The 20,170-nt window shown below is 46.7% G+C and overlaps 1 protein-coding gene across 5 annotated transcripts in view; it reads left to right on the top strand.

Annotated features, from left to right (window-relative positions):
* The window catches only part of ZMIZ2 (zinc finger MIZ-type containing 2), a 57,548-nt gene that overhangs the window by 17,281 nt on the left and 20,097 nt on the right, over positions 1 to 20,170 (top strand). For 3 of the 5 annotated variants that reach the window (XM_044279178.1, XM_044279177.1, XM_044279176.1), the window contains 5 exons: positions 17,453 to 17,527; positions 18,002 to 18,116; positions 18,322 to 18,527; positions 19,171 to 19,357; positions 19,585 to 19,848. In XM_044279178.1, coding sequence (XP_044135113.1) covers positions 17,478 to 17,527; positions 18,002 to 18,116; positions 18,322 to 18,527; positions 19,171 to 19,357; positions 19,585 to 19,848 — 822 coding nt within the window. In that variant the 5' untranslated portion in view covers positions 17,453 to 17,477. Of the gene's footprint in view, positions 1 to 12,373; positions 12,395 to 17,340; positions 17,379 to 17,452; positions 17,528 to 18,001; positions 18,117 to 18,321; positions 18,528 to 19,170; positions 19,358 to 19,584; positions 19,849 to 20,170 lie in introns of those variants that run through there. The other 2 variants (XM_044279180.1, XM_044279179.1) reach the window with 2 other exon arrangements.

Here is a 20,170-nt window from a genome sequence, read left to right as displayed (position 1 = left end):
TTTTTTTGTGGGAACTGGTTCAGTAAAACTTTAAAGTGCGTTATTCATAGACATTTTTGTGCTAAGTCCTATAAAACTGTGTCCACTAGTGATTGGGCTGCCCACTAGACTCCTAAGCATAGAATAGGCAGAGCTTTACAGGCTATAATGAATCTTTTCCCACAGATCTATGTCGGTGTGCTCAGCTCCTCCTGCTCTACTGCATGCTGCCCACAGATCAGACGCCATGTTCAACATGACAGGTTCCCTTTAAAGAAGTGATGGTGACGTGTCATAAGGGTGAACATGATGAACTTCCACATTTGTCCTGTGATCTCATCATTTTGACAAAAGGGATTTCCAGATTGAGTAAAGAAGCTGGTGATACCAGCGCCATGTCTAAAGTTGCCCAAAGATGTTAGATGTTTTTCAGTATGTATAAGTTGGTACCAGACTCTCACCCAATGGAAAATGTGTGCAACGGCTGAAGGATAATTTCCTTTAAAGGGGTTCTACAGTTATTTTAAACTGATCTATCCTCTGGATAGATCATCAGCATCTGATCAGCGGGGGTCTGACACCCGGGACCCCCGCCGATCAGCTGTTTGAGTAGGCAGCGGTGCTGGCAGTAGCGCTGCAGCCTTCTCGCTGTTTACCGCAGGCCCAGTGACGCCACGATTAGTATCGCTGTCCTGGGCGCGGCTAAGCTCTGGTTAAGTGAACGGAGCTTAGCCCAGCCTATTTTCCAGGTTCAGAACATTGATGGCCTATTCTCTGAATAGGTCATCAGTATCACATCAGTGGACATTCAACATCCCCCGCACCCTGGCTGATCTGTTTGAAGGGGCTGCAGCGCTTGTGTGTGTGGGTTTTTTTTTTTTTTTTTTCTGGTGATGATTGATCTTATCTGATCCTCACAGTTGGGTTCCGGCTCCATCACTACTCTGCAGGTCCCAGGTATGACCCGCGTCAAAGCGGCAGTTGACATGGGGACACCTGGGACCCGCAGAGCTGATGGGCCAGCACTGTGGATCCGATAAGTATGTACATAACCAGTGATGGCCAGTTCGCAGTGTTCGCCAACGAACACATGCGGGCTGCCATCTTAACTCACAAGTCCGGCAATGCACAGGTAATGCTACTTTCACACTTGCGGCAGAGAGATCCGGCAAGCAGTTCCGGAACTGCCTGCCGGATCAGGCAAGATGTATGCTAACTGATGGCATTAGTAAGACTGATCAGGATCCTGATCAGTCTTAAAAATGTCTGATCAGTCGAAATCCGGCATTTCTTTTTTTTTTTTTTTTTTTTTTTTTTCAGTCTGCGCAGACCAGAAGGACGGATTCAGCATTCCGGTATTTTGAATGCCGGATCGGGCACTAATACATTCCTATGGGAAAAAATGCCGGATCCGGCATTCAGGCAAGTCTTCAGCTTTTTCCGCTGGAGATAAAACCGTAGCATGCTGCGGTTTTCTCTTTTGCCTGATCAGTCAAAACGACTGAACTGAAGACATCCTGATGCATCCTGAACGGATTACTCTCTATTCAGAATGCATGGGGATAATACTGATCAGTTCTTTTCCGGTATAGAGCCCCTAGGACGGAACTCTGTGGGCTCTTTCACACTTGCGTTCTTTTCTTCCGGCATAGAGTTCAGTCGTCGGGGCTCTATGCCGGAAGAATCCTGATCAGGATTATCCTAATGCATTCTGAATGGAGTGAAATCCGTTCAGGATGCATCAGGATGTCTTCAGTTCCGGAACGGAAAGTTTTTTTTGGCTGGAGAAAATACCGCAACATGCTGCGCTTTTTGCGCCGGCCAAAAACCCTGAAGACTTGCCGCAAGGTCGGATCCGGAATTAATGCCCATTGAAAGGCATTGATCCGGCCTTAAGCTAAACGTCGTTTCGGCGCATTGCCGGATCCAACGTTTAGCTTTTTTAGAGTGGTTACCATGGCTGCCGGGACGCTAAAGTCCTGGCAGCCATGGTAAAGTGTAGCGGGGAGCAGCATACTTACCGTCCGTGCGGCTCCCGGGGCGCTCCAGAGTGACGTCAGGGCGCCCCACGCGCATGGATGACGTGATCACATGGCACGTCATCCATGCGCATGGGGCGCTCTGACGTCATTCTGGAGCGCCCCGGGAGCTGCACGGACAGTAAGTATACCGCTCCCCGTCCCCATTGTCTTAGATGAGAGAACCCCTTTAATTTATATAAGAATGAAGAGAAATTCAGGCTGGCCACTCTGACAGGTTCCCTTTAAGACTTCTCCATATATAACATGCCTATAGGCACCTGGCCAGCAGCGTGCCATCTGTTTCCATCCTGTTTATTTCTGATTTTATAGCCCGATCATGTCTTTGTCTATGATTTAGGTTGAATATATGTGTAGGTTGGTCACCACTGTGGTGTCCAGCTTGTTTACAGCAAGTTTATGACCGGTTATAAAAAATCAGCAGGAAGCCACCTGCTGAGACTCCCCTCCCCCCACCACTTTTTTTTTTTTTTTTTTTTTTTTTTTTTTTTTTTTTTTTTAAAGGTGGAGTTCCGGTTAACCCTGCACTGAGTGGGGGTTGCATCATGTGTGGTCCCTTTTTTTGTGTTGGCAATTGGCTCATATCCCAAATTTTGTAAATCCTCCCATGAAAACCCCTTAAAGGCGTAATCCCAACTGGACATTTTTATGCGATATGGGTAGACCATGCCATAAATGTCGGATGGTTGCTGGTCCCATCTTAAGAACATGGCCCTGTCATGAACTGCGAGTATGCTGCGCATGTGCAGCGCCCTCACTATTCACTGCTGTGGGACTTCTGAAAATAGCTTAGAGTACCTTCAGCTATTTTCAGAAGTTCCATAGTCGTGAACGGAAAAAGCTTGACGTGCACGGCGTGCGCTTGTTAATAGGAGCAAGATGGTGGTACTAGAACCCATCGGACATATCAATATACCATAAATGTCCAGATGGAAATACCCTTTTAAAGAGGACCAGTCCCCTCTACTGACAAGTCTGTTTTAGTAACTACTTGCATTCCCCGTGTAATAATTCTGGAGCATCTATTTTTATCACTCTGTTATACCGTTCCTCTATTATTCCTGCTAGAACTTATAAATAAATTACTAGCCGTTTACAAAGAAGGTGCAGACGAGTGTTATCAGTTGGGGGGTGGGGGGGGTCTCGCCACAGTCTGACATTACTGATTCAATAGTGTCAGACTGTGCAGAGATACCACCCCCAACCGGTAACGCTCATTTGCAAACTGCTAGTAATTAATTTAGAACTTCTAGTAGGAATAATAAAGGAATGGAGCAACAATAGAATAGATGCTCCAGAATTTTTGTTGCATAGGGAATGCAGGTAGTTACTAAAACGGACATGTCGGGAGAGGTCCGCTTTAAGTGGTCGTCTTACCAGGGTTGTCGCCCAGTTGGGTTCTTAGCAGCATATTTAGGCCTCTGGTAAAGCCGTATGTGAAGTGTTCTCTAACTGCTGTATAAAAGTGAGATTTTTCCATTCAGGACTCTAGGAAAGCTGGATACAGTGCATGGTATGAATAATGAACTGATAAACTGCAGATTTGGTAACCCAATAGGAGGAAACCTTGGTGACTTTTGCTGTTCCCCGGCCATAAGTGCACGCAGAGCGCTAGAGGAAAGGGAAACCGCATGCTCTACAGACAAGGGAAGGTGTACCACCATCTGTGGAGTTAGTCTCTTCCTCTTACTAAAATATCAGCCTGGATTGTGCAAAATACTGAATGAGCCGGTTATTGTCCCTGTGAATCAAATTACACATTCTCCTTATTTTATATAAACATTTTGTTTCTTGTCTAAAATCCACATAAATGCAGTAATAAATTTCATAACACCTAGCACCGCCACGGATCAGCTGTTTGAAGAGGCTAGCACCTTACCAAGCACAGCGCTGTACATTGTATAGTTGCTGTATTCACTTGAATAGGACTGAGCTGCACCTAGGCCATGTGACTAATGAACATGTCCTAGGTAGAGGCTGCAGCGATCACTGGCCCAGGTAGAGGCTGCAGCGATCATCGGCGCGCAGCTGCGTTTTCAAATGGCTGATTGGCGTGGAAGGCGGGAGTCAGGCTTCCATGATCAGTTACTCAAGGCCTGTCCTGAGGGTAGAACATCAATATTTTGGTTCCAGAAAACCTATTTAACAATTATTTTCCTCCTCCTTGAAAACTCCTTCCCCAGATTCAGGGGTGGGACATTTCATACCCCCCTCCCTCCAAGGTCTTTTACTGATTCATGCTTCATTAGACCTACAAAGCAGGACCGCCTTATGCAGAAGATGGCATCTAATCAATGTGCCAAGCTAAAGATAAGGTACTGCTTGATTTTTAAAGGCGTTATCCAATGCCTAAAACATGCCTGGGCCCTCACATCGCGGGTGACGCTCGGGAGGCTGGTCCCCAGTCGCACCCTGCTATTGGCAGCCATTTGGGGATAAGGAGCGACTCTGGTGCCAGGGAGTAAGTATAATCTATATGGGGGGCATGTTTTAGACACTGGATAGCCCCTTTTAAGGGGACCTTTCTTCATATTTGTCAATGAGGGTGGTAGCTCTGTTATGATGGGCACTTATTTCAGACTTCTGTGTTCTGGGTCCACATGTGAAACCAATAGAGGTGAACACCAGAGCTGCCTTCTTGGGTCCTCACTCGGGCATTGTTTTCGATACATTGGTACGGAGTGCAAATGGTCGCCCCCCACACCGTGCAATGAGGGCATTGATACCCTCAGCGTCTCACACACTGTCCTATCTCGGACGGTTCCGCTGCTCTGAGTCATGAGCTTTGGCTCCCTCCTGGGCCCATGTTTCCATGCTCTAATGGACTACCTCATGATGTTGTCTGTTTGCCCTGTGGCAGCGACTGACTATAAGGCTCATCATCCTCCCGCTCCTGTGGTGCCTGCCTGTGTGACACAGATAGGGCTGAGGCGGGGGAGGTGTGACAGCCCTTCCACCTCAGGCTTCGCACAGCAGGTTGGACAGGGAGGGGGCAGGGAGAGAATTGGCAGACGTCCTGTGGATTTAAATAATTGGGAGAATTCCAAGTATCTTGTGTGACGAGCAAGAGAATTGTTCAAGGAGGACTAGATAGGGGGACGGAGGAGGGCGCGGATAAGAATTCACTAGTGGAGGGGAGATAAGTTTGGAGCTTTCATAGCAGAAGGGCATGATGGGACAGAGGTGTGGTTGGGGGTTATCTTGTGTCAGGACAGGCATTTGGTTGATAGGTTCAGTATATTGGCCAATAACTAACATAACACGGGCTTCATATACATGTAGACAATGTAAATCACTTGCAGGACCCACCGCAGACCACAAGCTGCTGCTTATGGACCGTGGTCTACAGGCTGTTGTAAAAGCAGGCCTTTAAAGGGAACCCATCATCAACGTTATGCTGCCCATACTAACGGCAGTATAAAGTAAAGATAAATGAATTGATTTCAGCGGTCTGTCATTTCTTTAAAAGTAAGTGGTTGCCGAGAACCAACATCACAATCGTTGCAGACTGGGCCTGGAAAAGAGTCACGGCCACCTGAGAAGAGTCCTGGTTATCCATGAATTCCTGCTGATGACTGACAGTCTTCTACCTAGTTTTCTCCCTTTCTCTCTAGGAGAGAACTGCCAATCATCAGCAGATGGGTGAGAGAGCAGGAGATTATGGATAGCCTGGGCTGTAATGAGTGACACACTGCTGAAATCAGCATTTCTGTCACTATTTTATGGGGCCCCAAGTAAGGTCAGCATAAAATTGAAGACTGGTCCCCTTTTAAGAGCTTGCCTAGGATCTTTTTATATTTGATTAACTATGCGCAGGACAGGCGACACCCAGAACCCCCGCCACAATTGCCAGTTCCCGTGTAGCTCTAGCGCCCGAACACCACAGCTCCTCCCACTATGTAGTGGGCAGAGTTGTATTACTGCTCCAATTGAAGTGAATGGCCGCAGTGACCAGCTCTAGTCATTAGCGTGGACAGAGCTGTGCAGGGCATTGAACTCCCCGCTGATCAGATTTGAAAGGGGTTATTGAATCCCTATAATGACCCTCAGAATGCCTGGGCCCCTCCTCTAGAGCATACTTACCTGCATCTTGGCACCCCCACGTCCCTTTGGATCCCTGCATGGCCGCCGATGCATCTTCCCATTGCGTGGATCAAAACATCCGTGAGGGGGGGGGGGGGGGGGGAGAAGCAGCCAATGGCAGGCCGCAACGGGGGGCGAGAATCCCTAGCTTCATGGGGTTACTGTTAAAAATGAAAATCGGGCACCGTATAGTACATGACCATCTCTCTAACAAAGCTGGAACCAAGCCTTGTACCTCACATGGATCCAGTGCTGCCCTCTTTCGTTGTTCCAATTGCTCTGCTAGATGTATCTCAGGCAGGAAGCTTGGGGGCGTGTGCTTTCTGCTGCAGCTCTCTTGCTATCACAGATCAGGAGCACGTGCGTCCACCTCAGTGAACAAAAAACAGCAGGTGGGGCTATAGATATACTGTGCTATACTACATTTATCTTTATTTTTTATTCTATGCAATTACAAAAGTGCTCAGATCCAGTTGCTGGTTTGAAAACCGCTGAATATTTTTTGTGGAACACCCACTTTAAGGTTATTTTACATAGATTTCCTGTCCGTGAGGAGCGCCGATGTGCTGCTGACCAGTTATTTTCATGTCCACATAAACTATGTGGTCAATAACATGACCAGTTTGACGGCAGACATGTTTACACGGGGCATTGCCTCAGAATAAACACTTGTAAGAACAATCATTCGCCCATGAAGAAGGGCCTCCAGTCTGCTTGCTCAGATCAGGCAATTGCCATGTAATCAATACTTTTAAGGCAGGTCTCTAACTCCCACAATTTCCTGTGGATTTATTTTCCGGCGCAACCGAAGCGGGAGTCTCTATCATAGTCTGTGTTCAGTGGTGGGACACCTGGTCCCTGAGATCTTGTCAGTAACTCATAGGATTGTGTATCAATTCTGGTGCCTTGGCGTTCTCCTTTTAAAGGAATTCTGTCACCTGAATTTTGCCTATAGAGCTGCAGACATATGCTGCTAGATCGCCACTAGCACGTCCGCTATACATTCCCCATAGCTCTCAGTGCTTTTATTGTATAAAAAAAACTATATTATAGCAAGTAAGAAGCCCAAGGGGCTGTTACTAACATTTCTGGAGCCCAGCACCGTCCGCATCCTCCGATCTCCTCCTTGCTCCCCGAAGTCACAAAGTTGGAGCGCAGTTATCTCGCAGCTAGCGCATGTGCAGTTCGTTCCCTGAGGCTGATGCCGGCACAGGCAAGGAACACTATGCGGCATACTCATGCGCGAGATTACGGCGCTCTAACTTTGTGACGTCGGGGAGCAAGGAGGAGATTCGGAGGATGTGGGCGGTGCTGGGCTCCTTCATGGTGGGCGTGGCTAGGCACCAGAAATGTTGGTAACAGCCCCTTGGGCACCTTACTTGCCTCACGATAATTCACATGCGTTTTTCTTTTCCGGCACTGAGTTCCGTCATAGGGGCTCAATACCAGGAAAGAACTGATCAGTTTTATCCCCATGCATTCTGGAATGGAGAGAAATCCATTCAGGATGTCTTCAGTTCAGTCACTGAACTGCATTTTGGACGGAGGAAATACCGCAGCATGCTGCGGTATTATCGCCTTCCAAAATTCTGGATCAGTTGCCGGAATGCCGACTCTGCATTAATTTACATTGAAATGTATTAGTGCCGGAATCGGCATTAAAAATACCACAATGCCGGATCCGTCCTTCCGGTCTGCGCATAACGATAAAAAATGTGAAAAATATATAACTGATCCGTTTCTCCGATGACTAACATACGGAGAGACGGATCCGTTCTTGCAATGCATTTGTAAAACTGATCCGGGTCCGTTTGCATGCAGATTGCCGGATCCGGCAGGCAGTTCCAGCGACGGAACTGCTTGCCGGATCACTTTGCCGCAAGTGTGAAAGTACCCTTAAAGCACTCAGAGCTATGGGGAATGTATATTGCGGACATGCTAGCGGCGATCTAGCAGCGCATGTCCTCGGCTGTATAGGCAAAATCCAGGTCCTCGGTGTTTGAGCAGTTTGTGTACTTGAGTGTGCGTTTTGGCACCGCTTATCTTCTCTGTAGCAGGAATGATGAGGGCAAATGTTTGCAGAGCACCATAGCTGTGAACTCAACAGTAGTGTGTTGTCAAGGAGCGTGTGATCGCCAAGCACAGGAAGACTTGTGGGCACAAACCTATAGGTGCCTCCAAAGAAGATTCAAACTGTTGTTCCATGAAAAATATCGTAAAATTTTCAAAGCAACACCTGGATTCGAATACTTTTATAACTGCACGTCATTAGAAAAGGTATTCTAGCGACTGAGTTAAGTGAAATCCATCTGTGTAGAGCTATTTTCTGTTATTTCTTCTAATTTCTCTGTCCACCTCACTGAGGTGGACACACATGCTCAGTCCTTAAACTGCCACCAACTGTAGAAAAAGGACACTATCAGATTGGTGGGGGTCCTATCGTTGGGACAGGACCTCTAATGTGCCTTAAGGACTCGGGAGATCTTACTAGGGTGTTTAAAAAAAACACTGACATAACCCCTTTTTTTCACTCAGGCAGTCCCTCTGAGTTTAAGGGGTTGTCCGGGTTCAGAGCTGAACCCGGACATAGCCTTATTTTCACCCCGGCAGCATCCCTAAGCCTAGCATCGGAGCATCTCATGCTCCGATGCGCTCCTGTGCCCTGCGCTAAATCGCGCAGGGCACGGGCTCTTTTGTTTTCAATAACACTGCCGGGCGGTAACTTCCGCCCAGCAGTGTGTTCGGTGACATCACCGGCTCTGAGGGGCGGGCTTTAGCTCTGCTCTAGCCATTACTGGCAGAGCTAAATCCCGCCCTTCAGTGCCGGTGACGTCACCGGGGTTCCTGTCAGACCCATGGAGACCCCCGGTACGTCACCGGAACTCCTAAAAATGCCTTTGCCCTGTGCAATTTAGCGCAGGGCAAAGGAGGCCATCGGAGCATGAACTGCTCCAATGCTCATGTCAGGGGGGCTGCCGGGGTGAAAATGGAGGGATGTCCGTGTTCAGCTCTGAACCCGGACAACCCCTTTAAGGCTACTTTCACACTAGCGTTCGGGGCTCCGCTTGTGAGTTCCGTTTGAAGGCTCTCACAAGCGGCCCCGAACGGATCCGTACAGCCCCAATGCATTCTGAGTGGATGCGGATCCGCTCAGAATGCATCAGTTTGGCACCGTTTGGCCTCCGCTCCGCTCAGCAGGCGGACACCTGAACGCTGCTTGCAGCGTTTTCGTGTCCGCCTGGCCGTGCGGAGCCAAACGGATCCGTCCAGACTTACAATGCAAGTCAATGGGGACGGATCCGTTTGACGTTGACACAATATGGTGCAATTTCAAACGGATCCGTCCCCCATTGACTTTCAATGCAAAGTCAGGAGTCCCCATCAGATCGGAGTTTTCTCCGATCCGATGGTATATTTTAACTTGAAGCGTCCCCATCACCATGGGAACGCCTCTATGTTAGAATATACCATCGGATTTGAGTTACATCGTAAACCTCAGATCCGACAGTATATTCTAACACAGAGGCGTTCCGATGGTGATGGGGACGCTTCATGTTAGAATATACTGAGAACTGTGTACAGACCCCCCCCCTCCTCCTGTAATTAACTTATTGGTGGCCAGTGCGGGCCCCCCTCCCTCCCCAGTATTAAATATTACCAGTGCGGCGGCCTCCCCTCCCTCCCTCCCCAGTATTAAATATTACCAGTGCGGCGGCCTCCCCCTCCCTCCCTCCCCAGTATTAAATATTACCAGTGCGGCCCCCTCCCTCTATATTTATTGGTGGCCGGGCCAGTGCGGATTCCAAGTATTGTGAGCAGTGCGGCCTCCCCTCTCCCCCCCTAATTAAAATCACCCCCCCCCCCATCATTGGTGGCAGCGGAGAGTACCGATCGGAGTCCCAGTTTAAATCGCTGGGGCTCCGATCGGTTACCATGGCAACCAAGACGCTATTGGCAATAAATACAAGCATTATACTTACCTGAAGAGCTGCGATGTCTGACCGGCCGGGCGCTCCTCCTACTGGTAAGTGACAGGTCTGTGCTATAGGCAATGCGCCGCACAGACCTTTCACTTACCAGTAGGAGGAGCTCCCGGCCGGTCAGACATCGCAGCTCTTCAGGTAAGTATAATGCTTGTATTTATTGCCAAGTAACCATGGCAGCCAAGACTGCAATAGCGTCTTGGTTGCCATGGTAACCGATCGGAGCCCCAGCGATTTAAACTGGGACTCCGATCGGTACTCTCCGCTGCCACCAATGATGGGGGGGGGGGGGGGTGATTTTAATTAGGGGGGGGAGAGGGGAGGCCGCACTGCTCACAATACTTGGAATCCGCACTGGCCCGGCCACCAATAAATATAGAGGGAGGGGGCCGCACTGGTCATATTTAATACTGGGGAGGGAGGGAGGGGGAGGCCGCACTGGTCATATTTAATACTGGGGAGGGAGGGGGGGCCGCACTGGCCACCAATTAGTTAAATACAGGAGGGGGGGGGGGGGGTCTGCCCCCTGCTGCCTGGCAGCATCTGCCAGGCAGCAGGGGGCAGTCGTGTACACAGTTCTCAGTATATTCTAACATGAAGCGTCCCCATCACCATGGGAACGCTTCTGTGTTTAGAATATACTGTCGGATCTGAGTTTTCCGAAGTGAAAAATCAGATCTGAAATAAACAGTTATGCAAACGGATCCGTTCTGAACGGATGCAAGCGTTTGCATTATAGGAGCGGATCCGTCTGTGCAGACACCAGACGGATCCGCTCCTAACGCAAGTGTGAAAGTAGCCTAAGCATCGGAGCATTGCATGCTCTCCCTTGCCCTGTGCTGGATTGCCAGGGCAAGGGCTTGTTTATATTTTCACACTGCTAGGAGGAGACTTACACCTAGCAGCATTGCCCGTGACATCACCGGCACTGATGGGTGGGCTTTAGCGCTGCCCTAGCCGTTTTACGGGCTAGGGCAGCGCTAAAGCCCACCTATCAGTGCCGGTGACGTCACGGGCAATGCTGCTAGGTGTAAGCCTCCTCCTATCAGTGCCGGTGACGTCACCGGGCTCACTGCTGGGCGGAAGCCGCCTCCTAGGAGTCCCCATGGTGAGCCCAGTATGTCACCGGATCTCCGTGAAATGTCCGATGCTCATATCAGGAGGGCTACCAGGGGATATGTCCAGGTTCAGCTAAGGAATTGGGATAAGGATTTGGCTCTAAACTTACAAAAGCAATATTTGTAGAGGCGTGGGTGATCTACCTGTATTCTCTCATCTAATAGTTACCGAGGCAGTGTACTATGGAAAAAATGAATTGGGAGAGATTTATCAAACCTGGTGTAAAGTAGAACTGGCTTAGTCGCCCATAGCAACCAGACACCTCCTTTCATTTTTCACAGCTCCTTTTGGAAAATGAAAGGTGGAATCTGGTTGCTTTGGCAACTAAGCCAATTCTACTTTACACCAGGTTTGATTAAATTTACCCCAGTGTTTTATTTTTATTTTTATTTTTTTTAATGCTCCATTTATGAAGTGTCAAGTCTCTAGTGGTTCACTATTCAAGTATTGGTCAAAGATTTTGGGCCCTGTCACCTCTCCTGACGCGTCTGTTCAATATATAATTGTATTCCACACCAAATGACCATTCTGGAGCATTTATTCTTCTAGCTCTTTGTTGTGCCGTTCCTCTATTATCCCAGCTACAAGCTTATGAATAAAGGTTCAGCTGGCTGTTACCAGTTTGGGAGGGGGGCATTGGGACACTATGCAAACAGTGCTGCCAATGTCTGACTGTGTAGGGACATGCCCCTCCATCTGGTAACACCCATATGTACATTTATTCATAAATGCCTTCTAGTAGTAATAGAAGAATAACAAAACTGAGTCATACGATGAAAAACATTTTCATTTTTTTTACATGGGGAATGCAAGTGGTTAATAAAACAGACATGTCAGGAGAGGTGACAGGTCCCTTTAAGTAATATTAGGTAGTGTTTTTGTACATTCTTGCTGTAGAGTCCCTGCGATCTAGGCTGACACCCACACTGGAGCAAGTCCTGACATCACAACGGGGTCATATGTCCATGAGTCACATGAGCTCTGGGATGAGTGGTTGTGACCGCGCACAACACGGGCTGTGTCACACTGACGAGTGCACTCGTGTGTTGCACTGCAGCCACAGCACATGTCCAGCACCACTTCTGTTCCGCCATATCCTTGTTGGATCTCTTTCTGGGAAAGCTGGGTGACTCAGGTGGCTGTCATTACAGTATCAAGCTTTCCTAGGGTTCTGAATGACAAGCTTGCCAAGTATGATATTCATATCCATAGGTCGGCCATATTGATTGTCACTAGGACCTGTATTTTTGTGATGTTCTTTATTTTGATAGTTGGGTATTTTTTATATTTTATTTTTTACTTAAGCTCCCGGGATGCCTCTGGGTACAGTGATTGGAGCAGGTGGTAGATTTACGTTTTATTGTAATGTTGCGGTAGCGACACGTGGATGTGTGGGGTATGGCGCAGGGATGCTGCGGCACAGGAAAGATTACAATGTGGATTGCAGCATTCTTCTTTTTTTTTTTTTTTTTTTTTTTTTAAAAGCTTTTGGTTTGCTATGTGTGACGTTCAGGGAGGGGTAGTGAGGGATGGAGGGGCACTGTGCTATAAAGAAGGGGGGGCTCATACATTTTTGTGTTTGGGTTGGACAGAGAGATCCTGGTGAGAGAGAACAAGACAGAACCCGATGTTCCAGGGACATGACGGGAGAGGCGGAGGAGGGAGGGGGAGCATCATGAGGATTTGTGTAGAGATGCCAGCCGTACATACTGCAATACAGCTATTAACCCTGTCCTGTGTGTGTTTACAGACGTCAACGTCAGGATGTCTTGTCTGACCGGTTTCTGGACAAAACTTCAACACTCTTCTTAGAATTTTTTAAATTTGATCTTCAGTTCAGTTCAATTTCCTAGAAATGGGGACAATGGCTTCTAACAAATGATCCTGTAGTTATGATTGTTCTGCCCAGACCTAATCAGACGTGATCCGTCTCAAGTAACAGATTTTTATTTTAACATGGCTCTTGGGATGATCGGTTGTAATCTTAATTCATACTGGTTTATGTAGGATGAGGAGAGATTCTTGCAGATTGTCTCCCTTTCTTAAATGGCAATTCGACCTACGTATGTGAAATTCTTGGAAATCTGGATGACGGGAGATGTGGCGACCTTCTCAAAGTGGTTGTTACCCAACCATCCTGGCACGCTAAAGCTCAATTCTAGCTAGTTCTGCTGTGATTCTGGTGTAGGAATCTAGGAAAAACTGGTTGGTGATCCTTGTGGAAGCGCGATCCTTATTGACTTTTCCAGGAACTGGTATAAGAAATGCTCAGTAGTAGAGCACCTTCACAAGAATCTAGGGGGGGGGGGATATATATAAAAAATCTAAGGTATTGTAGGAGCTTACAAAAACATGGTTGACTTCTTATAGAAACAGTGCCACTTTTGTCCATGGTGTTTCAGCATAGCCTTATTCCAGAATAGAGCGTTACGTTCTTGGAAGGAAGCAGTCACGTCTTTGTAATCTTATACATCCCCTCTAATACTTTGAAGCTGCTGATATTTCTTAAAGGGGTTGTTTAGCCTTTGAACACCTTCACTTTTAGCATGGGGTGGTGTAAAAAGCCCTTTAAGTGAGCACTGATCGACTTGTAAAAGGACTCTAACCTATATAATTGTATAAGTATGCAGTTTCTACGATTCATCTCATTTCTATCACATCTTTATGATCGCTGCTGGTGAATGACCTCTACTGACTTTCCTTTTCTGTCACCCACCAAGGTTTATATTTGCTTGGCTTGTGAACAGCCATTTTAAGCCTTCTTCACATTGACAGGTCAACTATTTTATGGAATAGTTCAGATGGTATAAAAAAAAAAATTGCAAGCACTTTTATGTACATCGTAATAATCGTTGGGTGGAAGATCTACTTAGCTATTCGTGGAAATACAAGGAAGCTCACCCCCATGTTCTTCACAGGCTCACGGCTTTGCCCTTGTGTATGACTAGATATGTTTTCCTCACAGCTGTCAGTATTAACCATGGTGGATCTATAAAGAGGTGGTTTTCTGTAAGGTAGCCCTCAGATGTTCTCTTTTGAAGACCCGCCCACTTTCCTATTGAATAGGGTTGTTCGTTACAATGAGATAAGTGGCCGAGGATGAGAGACCTGAGGATAATTTAGCTGGTCCCAGTTGTGTTTCTGGGCGTCAGAAAATATACTTGCAAGCGAATGTGCCTATTCATCTGACGGGAAGTGTGTAGGTCTATATCTACATCAAAAAAAATGGGAACAGCAGGGAAAGGATAAAACATAAAAGTGATTGATTGATCTCTAAGTGGCAGAGCGCTTGTGCACACCAGCACTAAGGAAGATGGATCTCCTGGGAAGACGGAGGAGGAGTAGAGCATGTCCAGCTTCTCTGTGAAGGTCTATCTTCATTAATTCCCATGTTCTAATAGTAATTACTGATCTATCTATCCCACTTCATCAAAAATTCAATGAATGGGTATGCAAACAAAGCCTACAACGAGTAGTCTTCTCCCAATTTACTGTGCAAGTGAATGACTATTGTTTCCCTTTTATCAGAAAATTATTAAAGGTTGAAGGACATGAGGAACCTGAAGACCATGTAATGCCACAGCATTATTGGCAAAGTGTCTTGTGTGATTTATGAATGGTCTTCTCAAGTTTATGTGGTCAACCTATTTACAAGTCTGGAAGAGAGGAAATTGACTATTTGTCAGGCTGCAAGACTCTGTGCAGACTCTAGAAACTAACTCTGAGGCAGCGCCAAAGGGCTTTGGATATTCTGTACAATCTTTTTCATTTAAGATTGTTTTCCCAGTCAGGAGATCAGGCTTTTTCCTGTGAAGATGATTTTGACTAGATTCTCTCTCTAATGAATAACTGGTTCTTATGCGGCCATACACGTTAGATAGACGTTGATGGTTGAACAACTGTTGACTGATCATCTGGTGGACAATACACATCCGGACACGTTTTAGTCCATACAGGGGGGTTAAACTGGCCATACATGATCAGTGACAGCAGGTGAAGGGCAACCGATCCTTTTTGGGAATGTTCTTTTAAAAGAAATTTTGCTTATCCTTGAAGATAATTATTTAAACACGCAATCTTTCAAACATGGCTGACTTCTTTCAGATGACTATGACCTTTCATCCATCCGCTGGAACAATCGTCCTTTAAGTATCACCTGATGAACGATGGTTTTGGTTGAAATTGTTCATTTTGATCAGCTTTTAGAGTAACGTGTCCAACTCTTGTCCTATTGTAAGCTTACGTAGCAACAAGTTCCACCACCAGCAGGTGACATTTGAACTCCATTTGGGAAGATGTAGTAGTGTTAGCCTCAGAAGGGCTAGTGCCACATATTGATCTGCAACAGAATCTTTCAACCCAATTTGAGTTTTTCAGAACATGTGGGTTGGGGATTTCAGTACATGTGGGGTACCTAGATGTTTTCATTATGGTCTGTAACTTCAAGTCCTCTGTGGTACAGCGGTATTGAGGGAAGCTAAACATGTTGACACCCCTGGTGCTTTGCACTGTGGCTGATTGCCGATATCTCTTGCTCCATTTACTGAATTGCCCTGGATGAAACTACCTAAGCCATAGATAACACTATCAAGCTGTAACCGGTAATAAATACATATAAAGAGTCAAAGTTGAGACAGAGAAATGTTCCAGGAATTTGTGCTATGGTATCGTTAAAAAAAAAAAAGGTTTTATTTATGGGTGGAGACCCATCACCCTTCATGCATTAAAAAATGGCACTGCCTAAAAGGAAGTTATCTACCACTTTCTCCATGGCATGGAATACTGTATCGGATCATAAGATGGCTGCCTTCTCGTCTCTTCCAGGAGCCATTATTGCTGTATATGTCGTCCATATATATATATATTGCCGGTAGATGATGGATTACATCAGCACCTCGCCTTTTCTTCTGGTAACCTCAGTACCACCCATTACATTGTGGTTAACGTGCCGAACATGACACAAATGAATGGGGTTTATGTTAAAAAGCCACGGCTGGGCCTCAAAGTGCGTAGTTCACTTCCACAGAGTGTGAATAGGGGTTTCATGAAGTTCCTTTCTCTAATATGTAATGGCTGACCACTACAGACGAATTTGAAAAAGATCTTTTAAAGCCCTGTGCGTTATAGGTCTGGTAACTCATGATGGTGGTTATTTATGCTCCATCACTGAGACATGAGGCAGGATATACCTCATGAGTCATAGATGACACCCATGTCTAGTGAACTGATATTTCCAAGAAGGTTCTGTCACAAAATGGCTGTGAGTGGGGGGGAGTGAGTACACAGTAACCACAAAATGTTATCTTCTCTACTACAAGACTGGCTTCCTCTGGTACCTATCGGTGGATAATTACACTTCTCCTTTCTTCAGTGTCTGCTACATTAGAATTGACCCTTCTTTGGAGGCCACTTGTCAGGACAAGGATTGTGACACCTGTCACCTCAGGCTACTTGTCCTCCATGCTTGACTTGGCCTCACCTTCCAGCTCTGCCCTTTGCTTACTCCCACCCGCTAAGCGTTGTTTTCCGTTCCCTCCTCTGCTTGCTTCCTTCCTGTCCCCCAGTGTACACTCCCTGCCCTGCGCCCCCTCTTCCTGAGCACGCCCTGCACAGTCGCCCTCATTCGTTCTAAGGGGCTGCTGGTACCCCCATCCTTTATTATGTCAGATGTGCTCGCCCACTTCCATTGCCCAGCATTTCCTTTTGTGGTTGACTTCTTTTTTTTTTTTCGAACACCTGCACCATGGCAGCTTAAAGACATTTTTGGATTTTTTTTTTTTTTTCTTAATGCGGACAAAGTTAATGCATTAGATAAATTTAAAAAAATATAATTCTGGTTTCCATATCTGCCCTACCAAGATGGAGACACCATTGAAGATTTGTGTCCATCTGGTGAGGTCATGTCTGCGCAGTGCCCAATGGTCAGTGGATTGGGTTGCCTACGGCAGCACCAGGGTTAATCAAGGGTTGTCTTGTCTAAGTGCTGGCAGGGTGCCAGCTTCCACGTCCTGTGTACAGAATGCATGATCATGTGACCAGAGGGGAAGGCTGGGGGCAGATGAGCAGAACGTTAACCCTTGCCGTAGGAAAATGCTTAGAAATTCAACCTCTGTATGACATGCTGCATAGAGATCTTAGAGGGGAAGAGCCGCCAGCCTTGCAGGGCAATTTAAAGGTGCGCGGTGACAAGCCTCTGGGGATGGAGACATAATAGATGACTGAGGTTCTTTCTTTTTTCTCTTTCTGCAGCCACTGACGAAACAGTCGCCTGCAAATGAATTCAATGAACCCCATGAAACCATCTCATCCAGGCACAGGACACAGGTAAGCATCAGCATGGGATGATCCCAATGAATTGTGCATCCGTGACGACTCTTAAATGATTGCGCTTGTGTGTATATAAATTCCTTCTTTTTTTTGTTTTGTTTTTTTGTTTATGTAATACTGTGTATATAATTTAAGTTTTTTTGTACTGTGTATAAAATATATATCTTTTACTGTATTTACCGTTACAGATAACCCATGCATTTTGCAATAAATAGGTTTTTCAGTGAATTTTTAATTTTATTTTTATTTTTTTTATATTTACAAATCTTATATATCTTATGTAATAATCTTGGTTGTGCTGACAGTTCACTGAATGTCTGGTGGAGAATTTCCCTGCATCTGTATGTGTGGATGCTGCCTGCGTAATCTCTTGTTTCTGTGCCTTCTGTATCCGATGTATCTAAACATTTTCATATGGTTCGTGCACACACACACACACACCGCTAACTCCCGCCTCTGCCCCCTAAACAGTGATGGTTCATTTGCATACGACTCTGTTCCCTGGCAACAAAACACCAATCAGCCTGCAGGATCGCTCTCCGTAGTAACCACCGTCTGGGGTTTGAGCAACACGTCGCAGAGCCAGGTAACGCATGACGTCACCGCAGTCACCCCCTTCCCCCCCCCTCCTTGGTATTGAGCCCGTCTGGCATTGCCTCGCTTAACCCTTTCCTGCATCCACTCCTGTTTAGTCATCTGCTTACTATTATCTCAGGCGTTCACCTTCTTATATTTTTTTTTCTTGGCACTGATAACATGTGACATTTTTCTTCTCTTGTGCCCTTCCCCAGGAGCATCTTGGGAATCCCATGGTGCCCAGCGGTGGCCCCACAGGAGGTGGAGTCATGCCAGGTCTGGCTGGCAACGGCGGGGGAATCGGAAGCCCTCAGTACATTAATCAGCAAGGGTTTCCAGAAAATGGCGCTGGAAAAGGTTATATGCAACAAAACATGTATGGACGTGGGGGATATCCAGGAGGCTCGGCCTATAGTAACAGGTAACCGTTACACAATCGCAATTAAAGGGGAGCTTATATTTTTTTTTCTTTTGCTGGTATTTGTAGTTTTTTTGCCAAAGTTGGAGATCTACAGGTTGGAGAACACTATGAAACACATGTCCTGGAGCCCCTTTTCTTAGAAGTCTTGTTCTTCTGTTATTCCCTCAAGAAATATTTCAATAAATTGACAACTGGCGTTACCTTTCTGCTTGTCAAAAGGGTGGGTCCCTACTCGGTTTGAGACGGTCAGCATTGATTTGAACAATGTCAGAATGAGCAGGAATAACGGAGTAAGAATAACTGAGGAGCAGCACAGTGCAGAGCTATGAGAAGAGACATGTCAGGAGATCGGACATATTACTAAGGGCTGATGTGTTTAGTGCTAGTTGACGTTTGTATGTGTTCCCCCTTTGTAAATGGCAGATCATATGCTAGGCCACGGGGCTCAAACCTTTACCCCTCCAGCTATTGCAAAAAACTGCCACTGATTGGAGACAGCTGTGCTCGGCGATGTCATCTGTGAGGCCACTTACTGAGCCAATACATTTTAATGGATTCCCGGAGTTGCCCTTAAATTTACAAAGTGACTGCAATGTATCAAGTCCTTATAGTAAATTTTTTTTTTTTTCCTCCCCATTTGCAGTTACCCTGGCGGCCCCACAGCTGGCGGTGGAATGGGCATGGCTCAGCACTCCGGACGCGGCCCCACAGACTTCACACAGGCGGCAGCTGCAGCAGCTGTGGCCGCGGCCACGGCCACAGCGACTGCAACAGCGACAGTGGCTGCACTGCAGGAGAAACAGACCCAGGAGATGAATCAGTATGGCGGGGTGAGTTGTCAGATCACATCTACAGTGCAAGTGTCACGCAACTCCAGTTATTGTTCAGTGATGTTTAAAGGGGAAGCCGCAGGTTGGCCATACCTGCCATAGAGCTTTCATTCGGGAAATGTTATGTTATGTCATAGACTTCTTCTACGGCACTGGGACATGATTTACTCCGTCTCCTCATAGAGAACCATTTAATTTATTATCGTCCTCCTTGTTCTTTTCCACAGGTGGGACCTACTCATAACTTTGGTGGCCAGTTCTTACCTCACTCTGGTCCCCGTGGACCCTCCATCCAGGGTGGAATGACATCTGGGGGTATGGGATCAGTCATGGGACCTGCAGGAATGGCTCAGATGAGTATGAATTCTGCAAGAGCACAAAGTATGAACCCAGTGTATAGTGGGCAAAGAATACCACCCCATGGCTACCCTGGGCAACTCCAAGGCCAGCAGATGTCACGTCAGGGAGTAAAGAGGACCTACTCCAATGAGGTGAGTCTGGCTGTAGGTCCCCCAAGTAAGTTATAATGCCAATTCTTTGACGTGAAAGTCGCAAACTGTGTGTTTGCAACTCTCAACTGTACTTGCCCGAAAATTTCTGCGCAGGTGCCATTACTCCAGCGGCTTTGCCACTTTCCCAAAAAGGTCATGTTGAGGGAAGGGGTGGCTCTGGAAGTCTTGACACATTTATGATCTACACCAGATTTCTGGCATGGAAGAAGACTGAAATCTATGCCAGCCTGGTTCTGGCGGAAATATCTGTGTAGGTGCACATAATTTGGGACGCTGCGCCTAATGTGTAACTGTGTATGCT

Source organism: Bufo gargarizans, chromosome 2 (genome assembly GCF_014858855.1).
Source record: "Bufo gargarizans isolate SCDJY-AF-19 chromosome 2, ASM1485885v1, whole genome shotgun sequence".
Taxonomy (NCBI): Eukaryota; Metazoa; Chordata; class Amphibia; order Anura; family Bufonidae; genus Bufo; species Bufo gargarizans.
The sequence above is the reverse complement of the archived record's forward strand: the minus strand, read 5'-3'. Positions and strand labels throughout refer to the sequence as shown.